Raw genomic sequence first — 27,584 nt, 5'->3', positions numbered from 1 at the left:
GTGCTGAGAAATCGAACCCAGGGCCTCACGCATGCAAGGCAAGCGCTCTACCACTGAGCCACCTTCCCAGCCCCTCCCTGAGGTTTCTTATACCAAATCAAGCACAGAAAAAGCACTTCTTTAGTCTAAGTTCATTGCTTCTAGGGTCACACAGAAACAAAGGGCTAAATACTCAACCTTTGCAAAAGAGCAATAATTTCAACCCTACCAATACATCAGCCATTGTTTCACACAAAACTGATGTGCCTGACTGCGTTAGGTATAAAGGGAGAGAAAAATGCTATTTGATAAAATGTATTTTGTCTCGCAGACAAAATAAAGCAATCTTTATGCCCACAAATAAGAAGAAATTAGAAGAGGCATATAAGTCCTGAATAACTTGAAAACTAATCTTTAGAGTAAGTAAAATATTCATCAGGAAGATGGAAAAAGCTTATAGTTAACCATCATTCAAGAAGGCAAGCCACAACATCCCTGGGGCTCCAGATTAAGTTATTGGAATCTGTGATATTTGATGTTTATAACATTAGAATCTAGGGCATTGATAGAACAAAGAAAATGAGTGACTGTGTAAATCTTCTTAGATAACAATGACTGTTCAGGTGGAAAAAATGAATACAACTGATACACTGTCAGAACACAAGAACAAAATTAACACAGGTGTGGTGACTCACACCTGTAATTCTAGCTACCATGGAAACTCAGACCTAGAAATCATGGTTTCAGGCCAGTTTGAGAAAAACCTGAAGAAAAATGTGTAAGACTGTATTTCAACAGGAGAATCTGGGTGTGATAGTACACAACTGTCATTCCATTACAGTGGGAAGTAAGACACAGGAAGATCCAAGTTTAGGCACAGGTATGGGCAAAAATCAAATCCTGTCTTAAAATAACCAGTGCCTAAAAAAGGCTGGAGGCATGGCTCAGAGGTGAGTTCCTGTCCTGAATGCCTGAGTTCAAAGTTCAGCACTACCAAAACACTACTACTTTTAGAAACAAAAATCTTCTCCTAAATACTTAAATTGTCTTTCTTTAAAAACTAAACTCTAAATATTTCCAAATATTGCGCCACTAAAAATCCTATACGTGATTGCTTGTGATGTTTTGCTTGAAAGTCATTAAACCTAAGTTAATAAATCTCTGAGTAATTTTTGTTTACTGTTTGACCTCAGAATAGGTAAAATAGAGTAAATATCCCAGAGTAAATAAAATCAAACCACTAACCCTGTACAAAACTTGTATTTTGACACACTGTGAGTTTTTACAAGAGCACTATATTTTGATATCATGACTTGTGTTAGCCAATGTTCTGTATCTTTAAAGTCCATATGTGGCCATGTGTCAAATGATTTACATAGGAAACAAGGAAGTCTTCAGAAAGGGATATAACAGGCAAAATCTTAGTTATAGTAGAAGTCATTCAAATATAAAGTCACATAGCACTTAAGTATGAAAGTAGGCTAAAGTACAATAAAGAAGTCATTGTTTAATTTTACAATATTCAGGATAATACAGGTCCAGTTTAAAAATATTTAAGATTAATTTTCCACATTTAAAAAGAGACCAAATACCTAGCTCAATTACAGTGCTGAATAAGGATAATATAATTCAACAAAACATTGTAAATACAGAAATTCTAAAACATATTGAGTATCTTTTCACATTTGCCTACTCTGCTACTCCTGATTCCTTCTTCTATTTCCTTCTGAATTATACAAAATGCTTCACGGAATGACTGCCTGGAATAGACAACTGAGGGGAAAAAACAAACACAGAAGTCAGAAAACATAACTGGTCTCCAGGACATCCTCTGCTACAGAGAAACACTTCAAATGTGTTAATATGTTCATTACAAGTAGTAGCAGGATACATTTAAAAGTCAAGAGAGATCACTTGGTTGAAAAATGGTATAGGATTAAAAGTCAAATATTCTAAGAATTCCAGATCACTAAGAGGCTTACATTATAAACAGATGCGATTCTTACTCTAATGTGCAAGCTTAAGTTAACTCATGATAGATAGAATTATATTCAAATTTTTATATCTAATATAATAATTAAAACTCTAGGGAAAAATGAGGGAAACAGCTACATTTTAACATCCTAACAATGTAAAAGTTGTGTGTATGCAAATAGCACTAAAAGTTTCGAGAGTTTGCTGTTTTTCTTTCTTTTTTCAAACCTTTTAAATAAATAACATAATTCAAAACTAGGCTTTGTCTCAAAGGAAAACTATAGGTAACATTGTCATGACACAGGATTAAAGAAAATGTCTAGCTCTCTTAAAAGCCTAGATTTGCTAAAGGCTTCCTAAAATGTGCTGTTAATGTTGTTATTATCTACTTGATATTCAGTTAAATAAAACTAGTAATAAGTACGACTCACAATGTATACTTTCAAAACTTCTAAAAGGGTCATATTGAAGTAAACTAAAGTACAATTTTGGGAATGTTCAACCTCAGGAGAATGCATAGTTTGAAAGTATTCTGCCTTCCAATTGAGTGACACAATATCTATTACTCCAATTACTATATATATATGTATACTATATTATATATATGCAAAACATATATATATATGTATATAAATCTTATAACTGACATACTTCTTCATACTTGGGGATCTTGATAACCTGCCACATAGGCCAAGTTTGACAGAGAATTATAACACTAAAATTTGGTCACAGCAGGGAATTTGTGAGCTTCTCTGCACTAAAATCCCAGGTTTTCTGCACTAGAAATCAATGTGCTTATGATATATAGCACTGGGTAAGAAACAATCCAAAATATACAATCCACACCCTTCTCCCAAAACACCTACATTTTACAAAACAAAAGAAAGCCTTTGAAAAGTTGAAATCAGGATACCTGCGTTTCGGTATTTTAAAAAATCCAATTTAGTTTGTCAAAAGTTTGTGAGGACTATATGTTAATTAGGTAGTATGTTTTCATAAAAAATATAGCATAATATTTATGTTGTATTGTTACAACTAAAAGGCAAGTTTACAAAGACATGTTTCTTTTAACTATAAAGAACACACAGTTCAGACTGTCCATGAGAAGACAAGCTTAAACCTAAATAACTTATTCTAGTAGCAGATCAAGTAGCCATCCTAAGAGGTTGCCTAGAATGCCACATCTTGTTCAAGCCTTGTTTTGTATTCTGGTAATTCTCTTGGTTTTTTTCCTATGGTGTTTTACGTTTCTCCTATTACAATGTTCATTTCAGTATGCCTTATGAGATAGTTCATTGTCTGCTGCAGTGCATACTGCTGAGAACTATAGATGGGAAAGAGATGCTGTCCCTTACATGGCCTGGGCAACACCGCACCCAAAGCAGACATTCAACATCTGCTGAACAAGTGCTTCCCAGCGATGGTGTGTCTGTTTGCCAAAGTTTGCTGAAAATAAAGAATGCTTAGTTTTAGCTTCTAATAGATAAGTAACGAAAAATAAATGGTTGGGATTAAATACTCACTAAGAAATAATATATTTGGAGTACATGGCTCCTGAAAAAGCGTAGATGAAACAGAAATATCAACAGAAAAAGAGGAGCCATTTAACATGTCCCTTGGTTAATACAAGCTAGTTAGCTTTTCACATATTAAACCATATGGATTTGTGAGGGGAGGGAAGGCTTTCAGAGACTACTTAATATAATGACTGCACAGTGCAAATACTGAATTGCTTCATGAGAATTTCTCCCCCTTTAAAGGAAAAAAAATTAAACATTCTCCAGTTTGAACACAAACGAAGGATAAATACTTATGAAGGGAAACAAATTCCACAGCATTCCATACAGATTTCCAGACAGTCTGATGATTCACAACAGGCATCCATGATGCCACAGTCCATGTCACAAGGACAGTTACAGTCGTCCCCCATCTCATCGCCACAGCAACAGCAGCAGGCTTCCGAGGTGCAGATCCCACAAGAAGCTTGTCCCAGGACAATATTGCAGAGGGTCAGGAATTCACAGAACAAGCATGCCAGGATACAGTGGACACAACAGTCTTCGTTTTCAGTTAGAAGGGGAACACATAGTGGAAAAAAAGGAACACAAGACATACACGTCATCAATAGACTGAATTGAACGGAGTTATAATGCAAATGACATACAGACCTAGACTTTGTAAGCTCAAGACAGGAAATCTTTAGAAGCACATATAGCATTCTAGTTTGGTGTACATGCCTGAACACAACTGTGTTCTGACATAATATGCAATGACCCTTCATCCTGGGTACTACTTTTCCATGCTTCTGATCCATTGCTCTTATGTCCCATTTCTCTTTTGGCTACTGGGTAAAAACAATGCCATGACATTCATTAAATAGAAATGTCATTCACTTGCTCAAAAATCGGAAGTACTGTGTGTAGTATGGCATACTTAATTTAATACTCAAGCTAGAATCTATGAAACTGGATCCCACAAATTTTATTTTGTAATTGACCCCATTTCTTAATTTCGAATTTTTTAAATTACAAATCAATTTTTTTTTGACGATCTTGGGGCTTGAACTCTGGGCCTGAGCACTGTCCCTCAGCTCTTCAGCTCAAGGCGAGCGCTCTACCACTTGAGCTACCGTACCACTTACGGTTTTCTGAGTGTTTATTGGAGATAAGAGTTTCACGGGACTTTCTTGCCTGGGCTAGCTTTGAACCGTGATCCTCAGATCTCAGCCTCCTGAGTAGTTAGGATTACAAGCATGAGCCACCAGCGCCTGGCACAAATCAATTTTTTTAAAAAGTGAGGCCCTCTTGTTGGGCCCAAACCTTGTTAGAATAATTCTGCCATTTCTAACAGAGATAGCAAATTTGACAAATGAAACAGTACCTTGACTTTACTACCTCCTTTGGTGGCAAAGGTGTATTTTACACCTTTCCTGGTAACTTGCTCAACAATGCTCACCCAATTTTATAAATCAATTAAAAATAAAGTTGATCTATCAAACAAATCATCATATAATAACTTTACAAAAAATGTGCTTAATTTCTTAACTCTTTAACATTTTGGTCTAGTGTAGGTGTTGCTCAAAAATTTAAACACAAAAAGTAAAATCTTCTTAGTCAGATGTAATGACAAAAGCCTTCAATTCTACCCAACTGGGAGACAGATACCTGGGCTAAGGTCGTTGGCCAGCCCAAGCCAAAAAGAAGGAAAAAGTTTCCTCTAGATCCTGTCTTTCTCAATGGCTGGGTGTAGTGGTAAAAACCTGCAATCACTTCACAGAGAGGTGTAATTAGTGGGTGTGGTGACATGTCTATCGTCCCAATAACACGAAAAAGCACAAATGAGAAGATCACAGTCCAAGCGGACTCAGGTATAAAGCAAGATCTTATATCAAAAATAACCAATACAAAAAGGGCCAGAGGAATGGATGAATTCACAAAGTACCTGTCTGGCAAATATGGGGCCCTGAGTTCAAACCCCATTACTACAAAAACAAAAATCTTTTTTTAAGACCAATGTTTGGGATATTAATTCAAAATCTGAAAGATTTGTGTTTTCCTCCCACAAAATTATTTCTGTTTTATTTTGTAGGTTGTTTCTTCTGTGTTTTGTATAATGAGGGTTTGAACTAGATGGTGTGCTTTGTATAATGAGGGTTTGAATTAGATGGTGCTACTTCCTACAAAAGCAACAAAGACACACCAATCCTATCTTTCACCTACTATCCTATGCCCTTTCAGTTCTGATATGACACTAAAATTATACGCTTCAATGGAATTTCAGCAAACTATATGAAACCAAAGAATAAGGGAATGGCCCTTCACAAAACCTTCTCATTGCTGAGTAGTTTGGCTGCAGTAAGGAAGATTGCTTCTCCCTTTACAATGTCATGTCATTCTGTGGGTTAGATGTGCCTGGGCAATTCTTCCAGCATCCCTATTACAAATGCTTTAGGTAAGGGAACAGAATACCACCAACTTCAACTTTGCAAGCCAACTCTAACCACCTCCAAATCACTAACCCCTAACACTTCAAACATCCCCAGCTCTACCCTTGAGGAGAATTCATAGCTTTAAAACAAAGAAATAGGAATGTGAAAACAGCTTTTCTCTATGTGTTATTGGTAATAAGAGAAAATTCAGAAGGGAAACTCCAGGATTGTTTTTGTAGAAGTAAAGGGCAAAAATACTCCCACCAATCTTTCCTTTCACTCACTTCGGTGCCAAAATTATTCTTGCACATAATGCTTTGTGCAACAACTGGAAAAGGATCATGAAATTGTGAAACTCTGAATCTCTTCAGCTTCTTCTAATGTTGATTTCTAATAGTAGCCATCATCTTGAAAGAATTGTCCATGGCAAAAAGTGCTAAGCTTCCAGAGAGCATTGATAGGTTTCCTTCTGTCTACATAAATTTTCAAACTATTATTTCTTGGATATTTGTATTTCTCTGTTCAGTTGAGATTTTCCAAGAATATATTAATGTGAGTATTTGAAAACCATTTGAAAAATTACAATGAGCGACTTTACTTTTAGGAAAATAGAGTTTGGAAGCAAGTGTGGTGGTGTATACCTGTAATCCTAACTCAGGGGAGGGTGAGGCAGGAAGATGGAGAACTTGAGATCAGCATGAGCTACATAGGAGTTCAAGGCCAATCTGGGCTACTTAATAAGAAAGTGATGTCAAAATATGAAAAGATAAATATAGAAAATAAAGAGCACCATGGAAAAGGAAGAAAGAAAGGGAAGAAGGAGAGGGTTTAATTGGAAGTACTTTAGCTCTCTGCAATGTATCTTCAAATAAGTATGTATAATAACTGATTCCAAGAATATTTCACTATAGCTATAACTTTCTACGCATTGCAAGAGAACTTAAATCAAATGTTAGGAGAGGGAATCTATAAATATGTATTGACAATGAAGTATCTGTAGCTGAGTATTCTTAAAACACTTTAGCTGAGTATTCTTAAAACACCAGCTGAGTATTCTTTAAAAAATAAAAAATAGGGGCTGGAAAGGTGGCTCAGTGGTAGAGCACTTACTTAGCAAGCATGAGGCCCTGGGTTCAATTCCTCAGCACCACATAAGCAAAAAAGCCAGAAGTGGCGCTGTGGCTCAAGTGGTAGAGTGCTAGCCTTGAGCTGAAGAGCTGAGGGACAGCGCCCAGGACCAGAGTTCAGCTGAAGAGCTGAGGGACAGCGCCCAGGACCAGAGTTCAGGCCCCACTACTGGACCCCCCCAAAAAATAGCAATTTAGTAGACAGATTCTTTATATACTAATAAGAAATTATACTATACATAAAACTATTTAATGACTTCATATAAAGAAGTAAATTTCTTGCTCCATTCAACCTTAGAAAGACCTGTATGTTCATTGCTAAACAATCTATCAGATTAGAAAAGATACTATATAGATTCTTATTGAATCATATGCCTTTCTAGATGTCATATGTTTGAGATTTATTTCTTTTAATTCATGTCATTGTAGTTCACTCTTTTTCCTGTTTAATTACCTTGTGTTAATTGATTTCTCCATTACAGTATCTATGACTATTTTGGTTAAGTCCAGTGTTTTCACTATTCTAAACACTGGTATTTTAAACTATTTTGTTCATACCTATTAGAACATACATCTTAGATAACAATGAGGATCATCAGGTCGCAAAAAATATGTGTTTAATCTTACTGGATATTAACAGATTTGCTTCAAAGTAAATGTTCACCTTCAGACATGAAGTTGTTCATTGCTCCATAACCATCAGCCTTTGAAACTATCACAAACTTTAATGTATGCTAATAAGTTGAGTGAATGTAGGATGGCATCTCATAGTGGTTTCACTTTGTATTTCCTTGTTTAATAAGAAAAATGCATTTACTTCAATGACATTGTTTCATGTCTGATGGATATTAAATTACCTCTTGGTTTTTAAAATGGGTGTTTGGTGTTTTTATATTGTCCGTTCATTGTTCTATTGAGTTGTTTCATGTTTCTTATTGATTAGTAGAAGTACTTTGTATTTTCAAGATAGCAGTCCTTTGTCAAGTATGACTGTCTTCTCTCACTATGTGTGTGGCCGTGGTTAAAATAAAATAGTGTCAGAAATATTTTAACTCTTAGAGCTTGAGTTTGAATCAATGAAGGGAAATCCAAATCAAATCTTGTATTTTGCCAAAGATATGAGATTGCAAGGCCTGGAATGTGAAGTAGTGTCAAGACAGATTTAAGGAATCAATCGAAAAAAGGAAAAGGCATTAAAAGATTTGGCAGGAGAATGAAATAAAAAGTATTAGTGTTGAATCAACAAGAGAGCTCAGTCCTAGATAGGAAGAAGGAAAACAATCAACTCAGGAGAGATTCTGAATGGAATTGATGTGTAATCATGAGTCCTCATGACAAAGAGCAACAGACGTGGGAGTACTGTGGGAGTGACAACTCATCTCTGCTCTCTGGGTATATTCATCTGCCAATTCATGCCTTTACTAGGCATGACAGGTGTCTTACGGGAATTAAAAGCGCTAAGCAAGAAATGAATTTCCTCAAACTCTTTTTACCCAAAAAAATGTACCTACTAATTACCTTGTTCTTATTTTATATTTGGTAAGCAAAAGTTCTTTATTCTGAATCAAATGTTCCTTGTCTAACCTATCTTGTACAACATAAACTGATGTCTGTAGCTCACAGGTAAGAGTGTTTGCTTAAGAGAGTGTAAGCATTAGTGAAGGAGAAGTATTTATTTGCTGCTTTAGAAATTAACAATTTTTTTAGCTCAGATATTTATCCTACTTTCAGCTAAAAATAAGTATATAAAAACTGTCTTTGTACTAAACACTAAAAATACTATTTTTTTTAATCTTAGTACTATTTCTAGAAAGGAGTACTAGTTTTTTCCTTACTTCACCAATGAAGAAGAATGACCTTTAGAAAACATGGAGGAGGTTCTCCCAAGGTCATAGAAGCTGTGAGAGGCTGAGGACGGATGTGGCATTTCTCATAGCTTGAACTCTTCATTGGAGGAAGATCAGCTCAGTGGCGGATTTGAAATTCACTGTTAATTTGTTTCCATCACTATTCTGTGTTTAGTCCATATAGGTTTAGTTTTAATGAAGCCAAGATAGTAAATGGTAAGCTTGAACATACAAAAAAAAGTTAAATCATCACTGAGCAGCAAAACTGATAAACTACAGGTCAGGATGTGAATAGTCAGCCTAAAGAGAAAAGAGGTCTCCATGAGATAAATCTGCAAATCTCAAACACAGAAGTTAAGGTCCACAGTTAGAACAGAAGAAGTGTAGACATGAGGAGATAGGCATTCAAATGGAAAACTTAAGAAAATGGCAGGAACCACAACAGTTAAGTTTTACATGAAAATATTGAAATGTACGGTAAAATACATACTTCTAAAAGCACAGCTAATCCATAATTTACTAGAAAAGAACTTTGGGGAAGGAGGAATAACTGGAATCTACTTACAAATACCTGAAGCCATATTAATGATTATACAGATATGAGAGTAGATACGTTCAAAAATGCATTTTCTGTACTTAATAAACAAACAAATAAATAAATAATTGATCCCCAAATTCTATCAAACAATTACATATTCTGATATTTAGTCTTTGACAATTTTTTTTTTTGCAAAACTGCATTCCAGTTGTGACTCAAGATGATGAAGTCTGATATTAACTAAGTGAAACTCCTTGATATAGTTCTTATATATCGTCACCACTTCCAAGGGAATCAAGAGTCATAAAAGGTAGGGTTGGGTGAACTTGTTCAACCACTTTGGAAAGCTGTATGGAGGTTCCTCAAAAGAGACCCAGAAATCCCACTTTTGGGCCTTTACCCAACGAACACAAACAAGGACATACTAAAGCTACCAGCACAACTAGGTTTATAGCAGCATTATTCACCATAGCTAAGATTTGGAACCAACCCAGATGCCCATCAGTGGATGAATGGATCAAAAAACTGTGATACACACAGACACAGACACACACACACACAGACACACACACACACACACACACACACACACACTGTAATGTGCCTCCACCAGAAAGAATGACACCACCCCATTTGTTAGGAAATAGAAAGACTTGGAAAAAATTATATTAAGTGCAGTAAGCCAGGCCCAAAGAAACACAGGTCCCCTGGTTTCCTTTATTTCAATAACTAGTATACATCTAGAATAATCTTACTAGACAAGCAGAAAAGGTCAAAAGCTATATACAGAAGAGCATAAAGATGATGCCAAGTGATGCCAGTGAACCCCAAGATACGAACACAAGAGGTTTTATATTTGTCGTTGTTGTTTTTCATATACTACATGATTTTATTGTTTCTGTTGTATGTTCAACCCCTGTTGTCACTGTATTTGATTCTGGTGCCCTGCATCTTGTATATACATTTTTCTAATTTGGGGAGAGGATGGGAAATAACAAAATTCTGAAACAAGGATACCCATTGTAACAATGAGATGTACAAGACACTATGTTGAAAATGAACTTTACAACTTGGGAGAGGAGGGAGGAATTGGGGAGGTGGGGAAAAAGGGATGGTAGAGGAAAAACAAAGGAGGGGTAACAATGCTAGATAGGAAATGTACTCATTACCTTACTCATGTAACTGGAACCTCTCTGTACAATATCTTTACCAAAAAAAAATTAAAAAATATATACATATGTAATTGTGCCTTAGTGGTAGAACACTTGCCTAGTATGCATGGAGCCCTGAGTTCAATTCCTCAGTACCACATAAATGGAAAAGCCTGAAGTAGCACTGTGACTCAAGAAGTAGAATGCTAGCCTTGAACAAAAGAAGCTCAGGGACATGCCCAAGGCCTGAGTTCAAGCCCCAGGATTGGCTGAAAAAAAAAGTCATAAAAGACAATAGAATGCTAATTTTATTTGGAGCAAAAAGTGGTTATAAGAACTACAAACTTGTTGGGAAGGTGGCTCAGTGGTCCAAACTTGTTGGGAATGTGGCTCAGTAGTACAGTGCTTGTCTTGCATGCAAGGCCCTGGGTTCGATTCCTAAGCACCATATAAGCAGAAAAAGCCCAAAGTGGTGCTGTGACTCAAGTGCTAGAGCGCTAGCCTTGAGCTGAAGAGCTGAGTGACAGCACCCAGGCCCAGAGTTCAGGCCCCATGACCAATTGGAAAAAAAAAAAAAAAAAGGGACTACAAACTCAGCTGGGAAGGATGATGTATGCCTATAATCCTAGGATTTGGAAGGTTGAGAAGGTTTGAGATTTCAAAGCCAGTTTGGGTATCCTAACAAGACCCTGTCTCAACCACTAACAAAGAAAACAAAGACTCCAACTCAAAAGATCTGAGTAGAGAAACAACTTCTTTAAAAAGTTGAGCCTCCTGTATGCATGTGGTTCACAGTTAGAAATAACTCTCTTTTCCCCTGTCCTTGAGGTTTTCAGTTTTACGGTTTTATTCAGTCATGATTTGCAGTTTTTGCCAAAACCATTTAACCTTTGAGAAGCCAACTGGGTTCTGGGAAAGATGCCTGTCCTAAACTGGGCCAAGGAAGAATTGTGCAATTCAGTGTACTGAGCAAAGAACACAGCAAAAAACTGGTGGCTACTGTAAATTTAGGAAAAACAAAGCAACATATCAGCAGCCAAGTAGCTAAAAATAAAGCCCCAAAAGAAATCTTTCACACAGCAGTTGATTTAATGAGTGAATAAAACAAATAAAATGTATGATTATGATTTTCTGCAAACTCATGCCCAAAGAAAAATCTCTGAGGCCTATAAAAGGTCAGGTCTGTACTCCTTCTTGCAGGAGAGCTGAAGTGCTCCTCACTCCCCACCACTAAGGCTAACAACTGAAACCAATTTAAACAGCATCTTCAGTGGCTGGTGAAAATAGCTGACTGACTGATCTAAGAAGTTTTGCTTTGCTTAAAATGAAACACAAGGCTAACTTTCATAAGAACAGTCAGTTTACAAAGAAATTATGTCAAACTGATTTGTCCAAAATCAGAAAGGTAGATTTTTTTTTAGGAAGAGGAGCTCTGATGAAGGTTTATATAAATATATTTATACCATAAACTCAGCTCTACTATCAGCAAATCTTTTTTTTTTATTTCTTTGGGTTCCTTTGCTTAAGATGTGGTAAGACAGGTACTCTGAATTTCTTGGAACAAAGGTACCAATCAGTTGAAGCAGAATACAGGGAAAGACAGAGAACAATGAATTCTGAGAATAACCTGTAACCCCATTTTTTTTTTTAGTACATGTAGGTGACTTATCATGATAGATCTTTAATAGTTTCCTATGATTTCTAATGCTTGAAAGTACTTTCTTAACTGCGTAATCAACACATAAAATATATCCTGAGTAACAGAGGCCCACTAGCATTTATCAGGCTAACCATATATCATAAGCAACTATGGATTAATAATTGAGCAGAGCTATATACAATAAGTATTTTAGAAAGCCCTTTTCTGATCAGATCAGTCTCTGTGATTTACCATTGAAGGTACAGTACAACCAGAGGTTTTCTCCAGTCTCTGCCTTGCTAAGAACCACATGTACCCAGTGGTGGGGGTGACACTGTTCATTGTTCAGGAGCCAATTGAATGAAGTGTCCTTTGGGTACTTTACTGTGTTTATTGCTTCTCAATGAAGAATCTATGCGCAGGCTAGAAGAAGGCTTTAGTAATGCAAAAATCACAAGTCAAGGCAGCTGAGTAGCTATCTAGCCTTTGTGAAAATCCAGCTGTCAGGGATGGAACACAGATATCTACAGGGAGTTCTGCTCCTCAAGTCTGTATTGGGGTGGGAAAGATTTACTTATGCTGCCTTATTAGCTCAGCTCCAAGTAGTTTCATGTCTCAAACACAGGGGACAGACAGCATTTCTGGCCAACAGCCTAAGACTGACCTGCTGCCTGAATAAACTGGCCTGAAGCACATCTCCTACACAGTTTTCTGGCATGTGGCTATCTCAAGAGGCTATACTCCTTAGCCAGAGCATGGTCAACATTTTCCTAATGGAGAAGAAAATGAGGTAGGTCAGGAGGTAAAAAGCAAGTAAGAAGAGCAGTATTTTCCACTGTAACATAAAGATGATACTTTGAGAAACTGAGCAATAATCTTTACTATTATTTTTCCTCTCAACAGATTTGAAGACCTTGGTGGGGAGTAGTCAGTCTGCCCACGCTCCATGAAAGGATTTCTCGGTAATTTTCCTACCACATGGCCAAATCCTGGAATCCATCTCTACCCTTTGGGAAGCACCCTGTACTTTAAATTACAGCAAGCAGATAGCCCAGACATTTTGCTTCTCATCTTTATCCTGTTTCTTTGATTTGAGGTTAATGCATATTCCAAACTCTACGAGAGATGTGATCCAGGATTTAGTCATTGTTTCACTATAACGTGGGTTCAAGAAGTCTTATGTAAAGACAGGAATAGGAAAGAAAAATCTAGGCAGGGAACACAGACATCAGAAGAATTTGGGTTTCCCAGAAGAGTAAAACAAAAATCTGAAGAGGAACAGAGTTCAATTATAAGAGGAGTTTCTTTAAAACATTTCACGTGTAAAGTTTGTGTTTGGACAGAGAGAAGACAAAGAGCCTAGGAAGGCTACAAAAATACATACACATACACACATATTTGTTTAATGAATCTTTACTGCATTTTAAGACAGTAAATTTGATCTGAAGAACATTACTATCCTCATAATGTTATACAGAAAATGAAAAATATATATCCATATATATAATGCTTAGGATATGTCCAAAAATTTAACAAGGAAGTGCTTGCTAACTATTAGCACTGTTGTGGCAGTGATAATGACAGAACATTGTTTTTTGTGAGATGACATCTCTCCTCTTACCTACGCTCCATTCACCCTGAGTGCTACACCATCATGAGTCTATTCTTGATGTGAAGAAGGCTTAGAAAAGCTCAGCTCTTCATTTGAACACATGAAAAGAAAGCAAGAACCAAGGAGCAGCTCAAAGCGACAGAAACTGCAGAATAGAGAAACAGAAATCTGCTCGGAAAGAATTAATAATCTAGTCTCTGGCTGCAGCAGATATGAGAGTATATTTCTTTTTGTATTTCATTATTATCTATTTATTTTCTTCAGAAGCTAGCAAGCAAAAACAGAAGAAGATCACTTTCCTTGAACCTATTCAATGCTATTTTATGTTGGCCAGTTGAACTATTTATGATACAAGTATATAAATAACAAGATGGAACATCATTCTGATTTAATAAAATCGACGTATGATTGTAAAAGTATTTTCTTAAAAAGTCATTGTCCACCAGGGTTCCCAAGCTGTCAAAAATTCCCTCTTTATTTTATTTTCCCAACTGTGTTTATTCCACAATTCACACTCGGACTTCACCTCTTTGTATTTGTTCTTGATTTAAATATTGTGCAAGATATATTATGGAACCAGGTTAAAAGAAATCATACTATGACTATGATCCACCTATAAAAAAATAAATCTGTAAAAGATTTCAATGACCATGATGATAAGTAATCTAACACCCTGCTATATCCGATGCTGTTATTCATGAGCATCAGCCTATTACAGAGATGAATAGGTTGTCCAGGGCATCTCTGACAGGAAGTCACCAATGTAGAGTGGAATAAACAAACATACAGAGGAGAGGAGGCTGGAGTCAGTACTAAGGCTCAAGATCCCACAACACAACAGGCACAACACTCCAGGCTTTTGATAGACCATGCCTCAGCAGGAGTCCAAAGTGCACCTTTGCCATCCAAAAGGCTGAAAGGTCCCCAGCAAGACTATTCCTACAGGCCCCAGGCAGCAACCTTAGCAGGAGGCATGGTTTCCCACAGGCAGGAGAGGCCTCATCTACAGAAGGCCCAGATGCATTTCCCCCAGCACTGAGAGAAGACACAGGCTCCAACCAAAGAGGCACAGCAGTCTAACACACACACCAGCCAAGATGAAGAGCAGCAAGCAGAGTAAAGTGCTACAGTGAAACTAGACACCAAAGCTAGTTTCAAAGCAGTGCACAGGAGGTAAATCCTATTATTTATGGAATTAATTTGTGAATCAATGACGGCATTATTACTCTTTCCATAGCCCTCCTTTTCCACCCATGCTATCTGTTATTGCCATGTGTATTTTTTTCAAGGCATTATCACAGATGAATAAGACAGCATGACATTGGAAATGATAAGGAATACTTATCTCCACTTTAATTTAGTGTACAAATAATTCTGAAGCCAAAACATAATCTATGAATGTGTTGTTTGCGAATACTCTAAAAGTGACAAACGTAGACAAATTCAGTTTCCTCACACAGTAACAATTTGGTATCCTTGTATATTACTTTAAATTGTGGAAAGGAAGATACAAATAAAAACTGTCTTGCTGAGCAACTTCCTAGTCCTTTGCATTTCACTCAGGCCATACACACCCTCCCCTCCCCACCCCCCATCTGAGTTTTTCCTGAGTCACAGCTCATTACCTACTATTACTGTCTGGGCAGGAGAATGCCAGTACTACAAAAAGAAATCTGTAAGTGTCTGGGGATGCTACTGCTGTTTGTATTTGGTTTAAATGAGACTATTAGCAACAGGAAAATAATATACTTGGGGGCACAAAGAAACAAAGGTGTTTCATAATGATTGCTCTTCTATCATCACGAGTAGTACAGCCAGCCAAGTATTCTCCTATTTATAAGGACTGTGATACTGGAAAATTCAAACTGGCTTTCTAGTCATGGCTCTGTGACTAATTGGCTGAGTAATCCTGAGAAAGTCATTTCACTCCATGCTGATAGGCAGAGTGGAGGGGAAAATGGTCTCAGACTTTTTTTAACATTAAAAGTGTGGGATGATACAGTATACTATTATTTATGGCCTTTAGGTTTTTATGTCTAGTTACAGGTCTTTGCCTGGAAGAGTAGCATTATGGGCACAATACAGAAAATAAGTTGAGTATAAGTTGGAGAAGCCTGCAGGAGTAGCTGGTCCTCATGCACCAGGAGGCCAGACAGCCTTGAGGCAGAGGCTTAATGTGGCCCAAAAGATTGGTTTGATATAAAGAATTGGAAGTAGTCAAAAAGAAAAAAGAAAGAAAGAAAGAAAAAGCAACTGTGCACTCTGTTCCCCAAAAGACAGAAGAGTTGTACTATTAACAGCAGAAGGCCTTCTGAAGGTGCTGAGGAAACAGGATGTGGGGGAAAATAAATTATTAAATAATTTTCATTTGCAACTAGCACAGAAACCCAGATGTAAAGCCTTGATGGTTAAATATTTACTCAATAAAAACTTCAGTGAGTTTGGCCCCATGACAGAAACTGCACTAAGTGCACGGGCAAATCTCAAGAAAGAGAACGTGTAGTTAAAGAAAATTATAGCTGTAATACAATGTGGTAAGTGCTATGTTCAGACACAACCAGAGTGCTGGAGGAGTAAGTAATGGTCAAGTAAAAGAGTGTTGGGTTAAGTGCTTCCTAAGCATTATCATATCATCTGAGCAAACTTCTCATGCATTTTAGGTGTACTACTGACTCATTTTAAAGTTTGGGAAGCTGAAGGATAAAAAGTTTACATAACTGGTTCAAGGTATAATTCTATAAAAAGGAAGATACAAGATTCAAATTAGAGCCAAGTGACTCAAAAGGCTGTTATCCCCAGGATATGTTGTCTTACTAGGTATAGTGACTCATGCCTGTAACCATATCTCCTTTGGAACAAAGGTCAGGAGGATAGAGGTTCGAGGCAAAAAGAAGGGCAAGGAGAAAATAGTGAAAAATTCAATGTTTAGCCTAGAAAGTGAGGGAAGGAATAGTTTGGGAAGGATGGGTGGGACTGATGAAAGGAGTAACACACATTGTATTCCTAAACTGCTATGTTGAATAGCAATTCATTTATACACCTACCAAAAATAATCATGTTTTGTTTTTTAAAACAGTTAGCCTTGCCTGAACAAATCAAAGCTGGACACAGTGGCCTGTCATCTCAATACTCAGAAATAGAAGGATTGTGGCCAGAGGTCTGGCCATAAATGTGAGACTGTGTCTGAAAAATAGAGCAAAAAAAAAAAAGAGAGTGTAACTAGCAAGTACAAGACCCAATGTCCAAACCCCAGTAATGGTTCCCCACTAAAAAGATACATTATCTATCTCTATTTGTATTGTGTTCAGTTTTAGTTTTGATTTGGTAGTCTTTTATTTTCCAGGTACTGTTGTTAAGTACTTGATAAATATTTGCTCAATAAACTCCTAGAACAATTTTATAAGGTAAATGCTCCTATTAACTCCATCTGTAGATGAGAAAATGGAGTTACAAATGAGATTATTTATTACCTAATTAACAATTATAGCATAGATCTTTGAAGGGTGGGAAGAAAATATTCCTGTTAATATGGAGAGAAAGAAGCAGTGGGTCAAGGTGATAACTGAGTTAGGGAAGAGAATGGAAAGAAGAGGGAAGAGAAGGGGAGGAGAGGGGAGGGGAGAGTGGGGAAAGAAAAGGAAGAGAAGGGAAGGGGAAGGACAGAGAGGAGAGGGGAGAGAGAGAAGGCGAGGGAGGGAAGGGGTAAGGAGGGAGGGAAGAAGAGGGGGGAGGGGAGGGAAGGAAAGAGGAGAGACAGGAGGGGATGGGAGGGAGGGAAGGGAAAAAGAAAAGGAAAGTTGTTGCAGCTAATGGAAGAAACAATAATATGAAAACAGTGGTAAGAATCTGATAGTTTTAGAATATAATGGCTCAATATTGTAGAGTCTGGAGAAAGAAAGCAGAACAACTTCAGTTGTACAGGTCAGAAGCTAGGAGGCAGGGACAGCTCAGGGTAACAACAGTGTAGGGAGAACGGGGTTAAGCTATGAGGGAAATAAGGGCGTAGGGTGAGCATGAACTGAAAGACATTGGTGGAGGCAGTGATGAGAAGAAAAGGGCCAAATGTGGCTCCCTGGTTTATCGAGTTATTTACCGGTGAAAGAAATGTACGGGGAAAATGGTGTAAAATTGATCATGAGAAATGATCCATTCATGTTGCCCTGAGATATGGTAAATGTGCAGATAGTCACAGATGTTCAATACAGAGCTAGAGCTGGCCTGGAGCTTGGAAAACAGGGAGATCTGGGCTCGGGAGGCATTATGCAGCTGCCCAGGGAGATGGTGAAGGAAAGAGAGGCCATGAAATGGCATGCTAGCGGAAAGCACTGAGGAGGGAGAGGTGACAGGAGATGAGGAGTTAAAGGAACAGGAACTGGAAAAGGGAAGCACCAGGGAAAGAAAACGAAACAAAGTCTTTCAAAGGGGTTTCTGTTGGGTACTCCGGCCAGAGCAAATTCAATGATGTGGTACGAGTAAAAGCGAATAGCCAAGAGATGAGGAGTGACTGAAAATGGATGCAGCTGGGACCAGAAAAGGATGGTATCCTTTCAAGAAATCAGTCAAAGGAACAAGAAACCCAGGGGAAAACTACAGAGGGTTGCACAATCCAGAAAGAAGTACACACGTACACACTCCCACACTCTCTTATACTCAGACACATTTAGGGCGAAGAGAGGTGCATATGTTCACAGCTCTCTGGAAGAGGGTGCGATCAGAACCAGGCAAGGTTTCTCAGCTAAGTGAGTGGATGGCGGGCTGCTCCGTTAACAGGAAGTGCACTGCCACAGGAAGACAGACATTTCCTCCTTCTAAATGGAGGTGAAGACAAGCTCAGGTTTTTATAGCACAAGGTAGAGAGATCCTGAAGAGAAGTTGGTGGCCTCCTCTGACCCTGGAGAGTGAAGCAAAGTTGCTTTCTTTAAGAAGTACCTTATTAAGAAGCTTCTTAAGGGCAGCAGAATAAAACAATCTTTGGAGAAAGGAGTCAGCAGGTCAGCTTGTCTTCCAATTCATAGGACCCAGAAAAGTCAATACTACAGAGTGAGTGTGCTAAAACCATGTGTTGGGTGAATCTAAGATATAGGAAGTTTTACTGAAGAATTGTGCCCTCTTGAGATCCGTGTGTATTGAAAGCATTTTTATAGCAGCCCAGATTTCTTCAAACACGTCACTCCCTAGTATACATGTATTTACGGCTCTGAAAGCAGACACACCTGGGTTAGGAGTAGGTTAGGAATTTTACCAAGAGATCCAGATCTGGATAAGAATGTGTATAAATATATGTATTATGCACTCAATTTTAAATAGATGAAGATTATGATGATGATAGATATGATTAAATGGTAGCTAGATGGATGATAGATAGAAAGATAGATAGATAGATAGATAGATAGATAGATAGATAGATAGACAGACAGAATTATAGGAGGTATGCATCTTTCTTTTCCATGGGGATTTTCAATTGGGGTTTAAGAACCAATAGACGTAAAGGTAGTTCTAAAAGTGTATTTTTTCAGAGCAACAGAAAAATAATAATCAAAGGTATGGAATTATAATTAAAAAATAAGACTTTCTCAGCCTCTAGTACACTGGCTTGGAGCTTCACCAACAGCTGTGACATGACACAATTCATTTGTACAGCCTACTGTGATGATGGCTTGCCATTTTAGTTGAACTTTGGTTTCTCTTCACTCCACAGAGCATCCTTCCTACGAAGTATCTACTATTGTTATTGAATGGTTCATTCAAAACATCTACACTTCGCTTTTGCCAAAATGCAATTTCTTCATCACTCACTGAGTATAATTATTAGGAAAAAAATTCAACTTATACTGTCAACTTTAAATTATGTTATGCTTTGGGGATATTGTTACTCAGGAGGCCTAGCCCCTCCAGCTTGATTTCCCAAGAGAAGTTAGAGAAAAAATTAAGGCAGGTTTCATATGTTTTTGGAAAACGTGTGTATGAATACACTTTTTAATCTTTTCTCTCAGTTATCTTCAGATTTTCCCATCCACCTCTCAGATTCCTCAGTTTTCTAAGGGGCAACTACTACTTACTTGTATGACTATTTTCTACTTCAAAATGGGGAACAGGATTAATTTCCCTGAACAAACTAATTTACAGCTACTCTATTTTATTCTTTTCATTGTCTCCTACAGCCTTTTCAGAGGATGCCTACTACTTTCCTTCCATCTTCCCTTGGGTCCAGTATATAGGGGGAAGGAAGCAAGTACAAATTAGTAGGGCCCATGCTTGCATGAAGGCCTCAGGCCTTCTAAGTTGCAAACCAATTCAAGTCCCATGGGAATATTGCCCTGAGTCCCCGGGGGGAGGTAAGGGGAAAGTGTCACCACATTGTTGACTTCCAAAGGTTTCTTCTATTTTCTCTTGTATTTATTTATAGAGAGTTAAATAAAGATAACTTAAGTTGTGTCATACAAAAACCACAGCCCATTCTCTGCCTTCTGTATTCTGGCCTTGTTGACTATGAAAGGATAAAAATATGGCTTTAAAACCTTTAAAAAAAAAGTTGTTTGGGAATTTACTATTTAGGGTAGATTTTTAAAGATGAAAGCTTATTTATGTCCATTATTTTTTATTTCAATTTAATGTGAGCCAAAAAAAAAAAAAAAAACAGGAGAGAATAACCTGTTTTCTGTGTTGAGGAAATTGCACAGAAACGTAAACTTAGAAAAAACACTGTGTTGTAAAAGATTTTCTTTTTCTTTTCTTTTCTTCTTTCTTTTTTTGGTCAGTTTTGGGGCTTGAACTCTGGGCCTGGGTGCTATCCCTCAGGTTGTCAGCTCAAGGCTAGCACTCTACCACTTGAGCCACAGCACCATTTCTGGTTTTCTGGTGGTTTATTGGAGATAAGAGTCTCACAGACTTTCCTGCCTGGGCTGGCTTTGAACCTTGATCCTCAGATCTCAGCCTCCTAAGAAGCTAGGATTACAGGCATGAGACTCCAGTGCTTGCCTCTATTTTTCACTATAAAGAATGTTTAAGATGAAAACAGGTTATAGCAGGTGTTTCTGAATTTATTTTGTGTTATGAAAATGAAAGTATTGTAATATGATATAAAATAGCAAAATGTTATATAAAATATTTAAAATGCTGCTGGCTTACATTTCTAATCTTGGCTACTCAGGAAGATGAGCTCTGAAGATTGTGATTTGAAGCCAGCTCTGGCAGGAAAATCCGTAAGACTCTTATCTCCAATTAATCACAGGAAAAGCTAGAAGTGGAGCTGTGACTCAAGTGGTAGGGTAGTCTTGCATAAAAAGGAGCTCAGGGACAGGGCCTAGTCCCAGAGTTCAAGCCTCAGGACTGGCATAAATAAATAAATAAATTTTACCTAAGTATTGTCTGAGAAAAATAGTGATTTAATTTTAAATCTAGACATTACTATATTTGAGTTGATTATTTTTTCTTATCCACATGATACAGTCCCTACTAACCAAGGCTTAGTATCCTTGATCAGTTTCCCGGTATATTCAATTTAAATTTCTCCCTCTTCTCTCCCTCTCTCTCCCCCTCTCCTTTTCCCATTATGCATATATGTGTATATATATCATATTGCCCATGAGCTTCCCTGCATCTTATTCTCACATTCTACAAGTTGCTAATCATATAATATATGTATATATTAAAAAAGCTCCTCATAACTATACTAAGACTTCACATAATATGTAAATATCTTTATAAAGGGTAAAAGCATTTCTAAGAAATTACTGTTTCTTTGTGTGGATCAAGCAAAGCAATTGGAAATTCAGGTTTAAAAAAAACTATAGCTAAATAATCAAATTTCATCTTGAAAAAAATCATTGCTGATAATCTTGACTTATTAGATGGAGGTTTTTAAAGGTCTTTATTTTCAGCTATGTGCCTATCCTCACAAAGATCTAAGATCTAAGAATGAAACTCTGAAACATACACTAGAATACAATGACAGAAACTGCCATCCTGCATCACTACCATTCTGATTCCTATGGATAATAAATTTTAATTAGCTAAAATGGTGCAAAAATTTCATCTGAAACAGATAAATAGAAGGGAGATACAGAAAGTAAGAATAAAAAAGGAATGAAGGAAAGATGAATTAGAAAGGACAGACAAACGGAGACACAGAAAGTATTCTGGAGTGGCAATAGAAACCAGACTACTTAGACTGAATTTGGGGGACAAATCTCTTGATATGGACACATGCCTCTTCCTCAAGCACAAAGCAAACACTCTGTTTGACACAGATGGCCTGTTCTGCTTCCTGTTACTTTGGAATCTTTATGAAAAAGTCCATGTTCAAAGTTCATTGAAGTTGGAGTTAATCAAACTCCTAAAATTAAAATTCTTAATTCCTCAATATTTTAGGGTCTATAGAGCCAGGAAATCAATAGATTTTTTTTTGAGAATATAGAAATGAAGGAACTCATAAAAAGAGGAATTGAAAAAATGTAGTAATAAAATATTGTGGTAAAAAACAGGAAATTTATCAGGGCACCAAAGATAAGAAAAAAAAAAAAAGAAAAAAAGAATGAAGAATACAGTATCATAAAGAAAAGTTCCAATTAGACAAAGGAACATGAATATAATCCAGCAATTTTAAATGTATTCTTTCTGCAAGACTGTCTATAGGCAGATACACTGTTTTTGGACATGAATTCAAGTGTGGACTGCACATGTCTTTTAATGATGTTGTTGTTGTTGACGATGATGATGATGATGATGATGATGATGATGATGATGTTTTTGCTGCTCCTGGGGCTTCAATTCAGGGCACTCATCAAACTCTAGCACTCAAAGCTAGCACTCTATCACTTGAACCACACCTCAAATTCTGATTTTCAATAGTTAATTGAACATTCAAGTCTTGTGGATTTGTCTGCTCTATCTGGCTTTGAGCATCAACAACCAGATTTCAGCCTCCTGAGTGGCTAGGATACAGGTATGAACCACTATCACCTATCTACACATATGTACTTCTCTCTAGTTCAACAGCTGATTGAAATATACTTAACTGCGGAACCTACAAAAATGGAATTCATTTTTTAAAAGGTAAAATGCTTTAGTTAAGATGGCATATTTGGGTCAAAATAAAACATAAAATCTAAAGAAAATGATTTACTCAACTTTGAAAATGAGATAAGTTTACTATAGGTAATACTCTCAAATTTCTAATGACTAAAATTGCATTCATAGCTGGGTGTAACCCAGTGATAGAGTACTTTTCTAAGATGTGTTAGCTCCTGAGTTTGATACTTAGCACCATGCCTAAAGAAAGAAAAACAAAGCAAAACAAAACAAAACCCAAAACATATATTCAATGAACAATAGTCTGATACTATTTTCTTCTGAGTATTTTCTTCATACACTACAAGTCACTCATTAGTCATCACTTAGTGTTTGTCAGAAGACTCAAAATATCCTGTGCATCCTGTCTTTTCCCCAAAAACATCCTTCTTTGAATTGTGGTACTATGAGGTGTCTAGTGACATTATGATACTCAGGAAGACGTTTCCTGACATAGTTCTGAAATGAATGACAATGTTTAATATATTTAAATTTGTTCCAAATGAAGGTCTAGGCAGAAAGATACCCAGATTATAAACCTATGATGAAAAATCCTAGCAGTCATCTGAAAGATCTCCAGTTAATTTATGTATGTAATTTATGTATGTAAGGCAGTACAAGATGAAGGCATTGTAAAAATAAAATAAAATGTTATCAGAACAAGGCTGCTTTCTTAGAATGACATGAAATCTGAGGGAGATGACAAGACACATACACACACTTACACACACATACACCCATCCCCTCTCACCTACCTAATTTCATCATTCTGTGTTGTTTACATCTTTCTTTACTTGTTCATTACCATCTTCATTCTGTGAAGTCATTCCATTTCTAAAACATTATCCTTTTTCCCTCTGAGCCCTTTCACTCTGCTCTTAAAGAAACCCCAAGATATGTAATCTTCAGTTTTTTTCATCATCCTGTCTAAAGCATACTTGAATCAGATCCTGTCCCTTTCACAGAACAAAAGTATGAATGTCACCAATGACCTCCACGTGTCCATTGATCAGTCACTGCTCATTTATCTTATCAGGCTCCTCAGTTGTACATAGACCACACCCTCCATTTGAAGACACTTCCTTCATGTAGCTCTCTTGGTTCCTTTTTGATCACTGCCCACTTCCCCTGGTTCTTCTTCATTTGCTGATTTCCACATAATAAAGTGTCTCAGTTCTTGGAATATTCTGTGTTTGATCTACTTTCTGGATAGTAGTTCTTAGCCCTGCACTCACTCACATAAGAATTACATGGGGAGCTTCCAATAGATACTGATTCCCTGGATATACTCTGTTCCAGATGAATCATAACCCCACAGCAAAGCTTCACAGTTACACTTTCCTTCTAACTCCATTTGCCCTGAAGCTATTACTTCAAGTACCCAGATGTCTGGGTGGAACCCCCCCACCACCACCACCAAAAAAGACTCCAGTTACTATATAGTATTTAGCCCGACAATTTCCAAAACATATCTTAGGCAGTAGACCTTTCCTCTCAACTCAAGCCTCTCCTGCCCTACTGGATATTCCATATCATCATTTACATCAAATCCAACATGTTCAAAACCAAATTTAATCTTCTTCCAAGAACTAACCCCAGTCTACACACATTTCTCACACTTTCTTTATCTTACTTAATGGAAATTGCACTCTTTCTCAGACTCAAATACTGGGAGTCATTCTTATTTTCCTCCCAGGTCCTGGGCATTGTCCCTGAACTCTTCTGCTCAACTTTGAGCCACAGTGCCACCTCTGGTTTTCTGGTGGCTAATTGGAGAAAAGAGTCTCAGGACTTACCTGCCAGGGCTGGCTTCAAACTGCCACCTTCAGGTCTCAATGTCTGAGCAGCTAGGATTACAGGAGCAAGCAACCAGCACTTGGCTCTGAGAGTCATTCTTAGTCTGTCTCTCTTATTGAAATCCTATTCTTCAGCAAAACCTGTTCTTTCTTCAATATCCACCCATATGCAACAGTATCTCCACCACAGCTATCTTGATCCAATCCCATCAGTTCCTGTCTGAATCATTTCAGTGATGATCTGGTCCGTATCTATGATCTGATGTATCTATGTTAGTGGATCTGAAGATGTTAGTGGATCTGAGGATGCTTGTTTTGGTAGAATCACCAAAGCTGAATTTGTTCTTCTAATATGTTCTTATACTGATAAATTCCTCTTTCAGGAAAGAAAAGACCTCGCCCTTGATTACTGAGTTTATGATGTCACAACATATTTGAAGACAAAGAGCAAAGAGCAAAAAAAAAACAAAAACAAAAACAAAAAAACCCCACCATTATTGGTAAAGAAAAGCCAAGGAAAGATAAAAGGTATGGTTACATCTAATAATGAATGTTCTAACATTATAGTTGGGTAGTGGCTCAAATTCACCTTGGGAAAAGTGCTCCTTTTGATTGTAATGCCTGAAACATTTTGTCATTCTTATTGCTACATTCTTTTATCAACTGTGCCTAGATACTACAAAGTTGGCTCACTAAACATTAATCATTGAAGTCTGGATTTTCTTATAAGATGGACTTTGCCACATGCTCCTTTCAAAACATGTGTTCGTTTTTGAGATACACATATATTTGTGCCCAAAGAAGTCATTTTCACAGAATAAGTGTCTTTTTAAAAGGCTTCCTTGTTTAGTCCCAGAGCATGCTAATCAGCTTAGGCATGCAGGCAAGGTCAGAAGAACAGAGCAATTCTATTTTTTTTTTCCTTTTTACTAAATGTTGTAGCTTGTGCGACAGTGTAAGGCTTGAAACTAGAATAGTGTTTATGTGATTTTAATCAAGCTATTCATTAGCACAGTGTTTGTCTCTGATTCCTGGCTGCTCTTTCTCACAGGCCTTGTTTTCTCTCATCCATCCTGGCTTTCCTCTACTCTACTGGCAGCATGGAAAGCAAGGTGATGTTTTAAAACGGTAAGTTAGATAATGTCATCTGCCAAATGTATACTACAAATTTCCTATCTTAAAAATTAAAATCCTAGAAATCCTTATATTAGGCTTTCAATGATCTGTTTCATTCTCAGAAATGTTTGATTTTGAATAAGATTGAGAATATACAGTCCTGTTAGTTATTTCAAGTGTAGTAACATGGTGTTGGGATATTGGTATATTTCAAAAAAAAAGTATTAGGAGGAAAAAAAAATCTTTTATCAGCTTCTCAAAGAACCCCATGAAGCCAAAAAATGACCAGAATCATTGTACATAGGACTATCACAATTAATCATACTTCTAGTTATTATAAGTTATGTTTTGACCTTTTCAAGTCTTCTAAGATTAGTCAACCATACAACATGTACAAAGCACAGCCACTGAGTTGAACAATTCTACAAGTGCTTATTCAATTCTCTTTAATAATGGAGGTGCATTTACTTAGTTCTCTCAGTACATTACACTCAAAAGCTAAACTCTAAAGAAACTGGACTGGATAGTCAAAAGTCAGGTCTCATAATTACCTTCTTATAGCTCCAAACTTTTCCTTTCTCCTGGATGTTTTCCATTCAAATATGAACACAATCAATTTTTCCCATCTTGAAACAAAACATTATAAACCACACAAAAGAAGCTTTTGGATCTCCCTTTCTGCCCAAGATTTCAACTTACCTACAAGTGTTCTATTCAATATGTTTGCTCACATTTGATAACTAACATCTCTCTGGATTCTCTAAGATAAAGAAAAATGCCTTAAATAATTTCACTGAGTAATATCCACAGTATTATCATTAGACTCCACAGAATTATTTCAGAACTCATCTTACTTTCTGGTCAACAATACCCAGTGCATTTTGGTAGGTCTTCCATTTCTTAAAGTCTTCCTTCCTTGGCCTTCCTGGCACCAACATTTCCAATTTGTTTCATCTTTCTCACTGTTTCCTCTCAGCCATATAATCTTTCTTTTTTTTTTTTTAAATTTAATTTAATTTTATTTGTGAACATACTGTACAGAGGAGTTACCGTTACATGTCAGCCATATAATCTTTCCCTTTTCTCTAGAGTACCCGGTGAGTGTAGTCTTTGTCTAACTATCTGATATAATCTCTGGAGTAATCTGAACTTTTCATTGTCTTGTCTCCCTGCCACGAAGTTGAGCCACACTCATATCTCACCAAACTGGCTGGCCTCCAGTTCCTAGCCATTTGATCTTTAGTTTCTCTGAAATTTACTTAGGAAAACTCCAGATCCATTCTTTTTTTTTTTTTTTTTTTTTGGGGGGGGGGTTCCAGTCGTGGGGCTGAACTCTGCGCCTGGGTGCTGTCCCTCAGCTCATCAGCTCAAGGCTAGCGCTCTACCACTTGAGCCACAGCGCCACTTCTGGCTTTTTTCTTTTTGCTTATGTGGTGCTGAGGAATCAAACCCAGGGCCTCAGGCATGCAAGGCAAGCGCTCTACCACTGAGCCACTTTCCCAGCCCCTCCAGATCCATTCTTTAAAGTAGCTTTTCCATAAGAACAAGTCAACAATAAGTATGCTTGGTCCTAAACCTTTTCTCAAAACCCAACAGTGTTATTCCCAAAGGCATTTGTAATTGTGTATTATGATTTCAAATGACAAGCTGTTAAAAACAAACATTAAGATTACAAATTTGGCTATTTCTCTTGGCATTCTGATTTCTAGTCATTTTCCCAACAAACTAAACTACAAAATTAATGATAGTCCTGTTCAGAATGCTTATCTATCTGTATTCTAATTCTATACAGAATTAGGACCTGGACC

General features: G+C 37.1%; 1 protein-coding gene across 1 annotated transcript in view; it reads right to left on the bottom strand.

Annotated features, from left to right (window-relative positions):
- Positions 1-1,254: 1,254 nt before the first annotated feature.
- Positions 1,255-27,584, bottom strand: part of Mdfic (MyoD family inhibitor domain containing) — a 115,373-nt gene continuing 89,043 nt past the window's right edge. The window contains exon 7 of the mRNA XM_042695894.1: positions 1,255-4,011. Within this exon, the coding sequence (XP_042551828.1) occupies positions 3,764-4,011 (248 nt within the window). The 3' untranslated portion in view covers positions 1,255-3,763. The remainder of the gene's footprint in view (positions 4,012-27,584) is intronic.

The sequence above is a fragment of the Dipodomys spectabilis genome, unplaced genomic scaffold (assembly GCF_019054845.1).
Source record: "Dipodomys spectabilis isolate Male_0828 unplaced genomic scaffold, ASM1905484v1 ptg000197l, whole genome shotgun sequence".
Lineage (NCBI taxonomy): Eukaryota > Metazoa > Chordata > Mammalia > Rodentia > Heteromyidae > Dipodomys > Dipodomys spectabilis.
The sequence above is the reverse complement of the archived record's forward strand: the minus strand, read 5'-3'. Positions and strand labels throughout refer to the sequence as shown.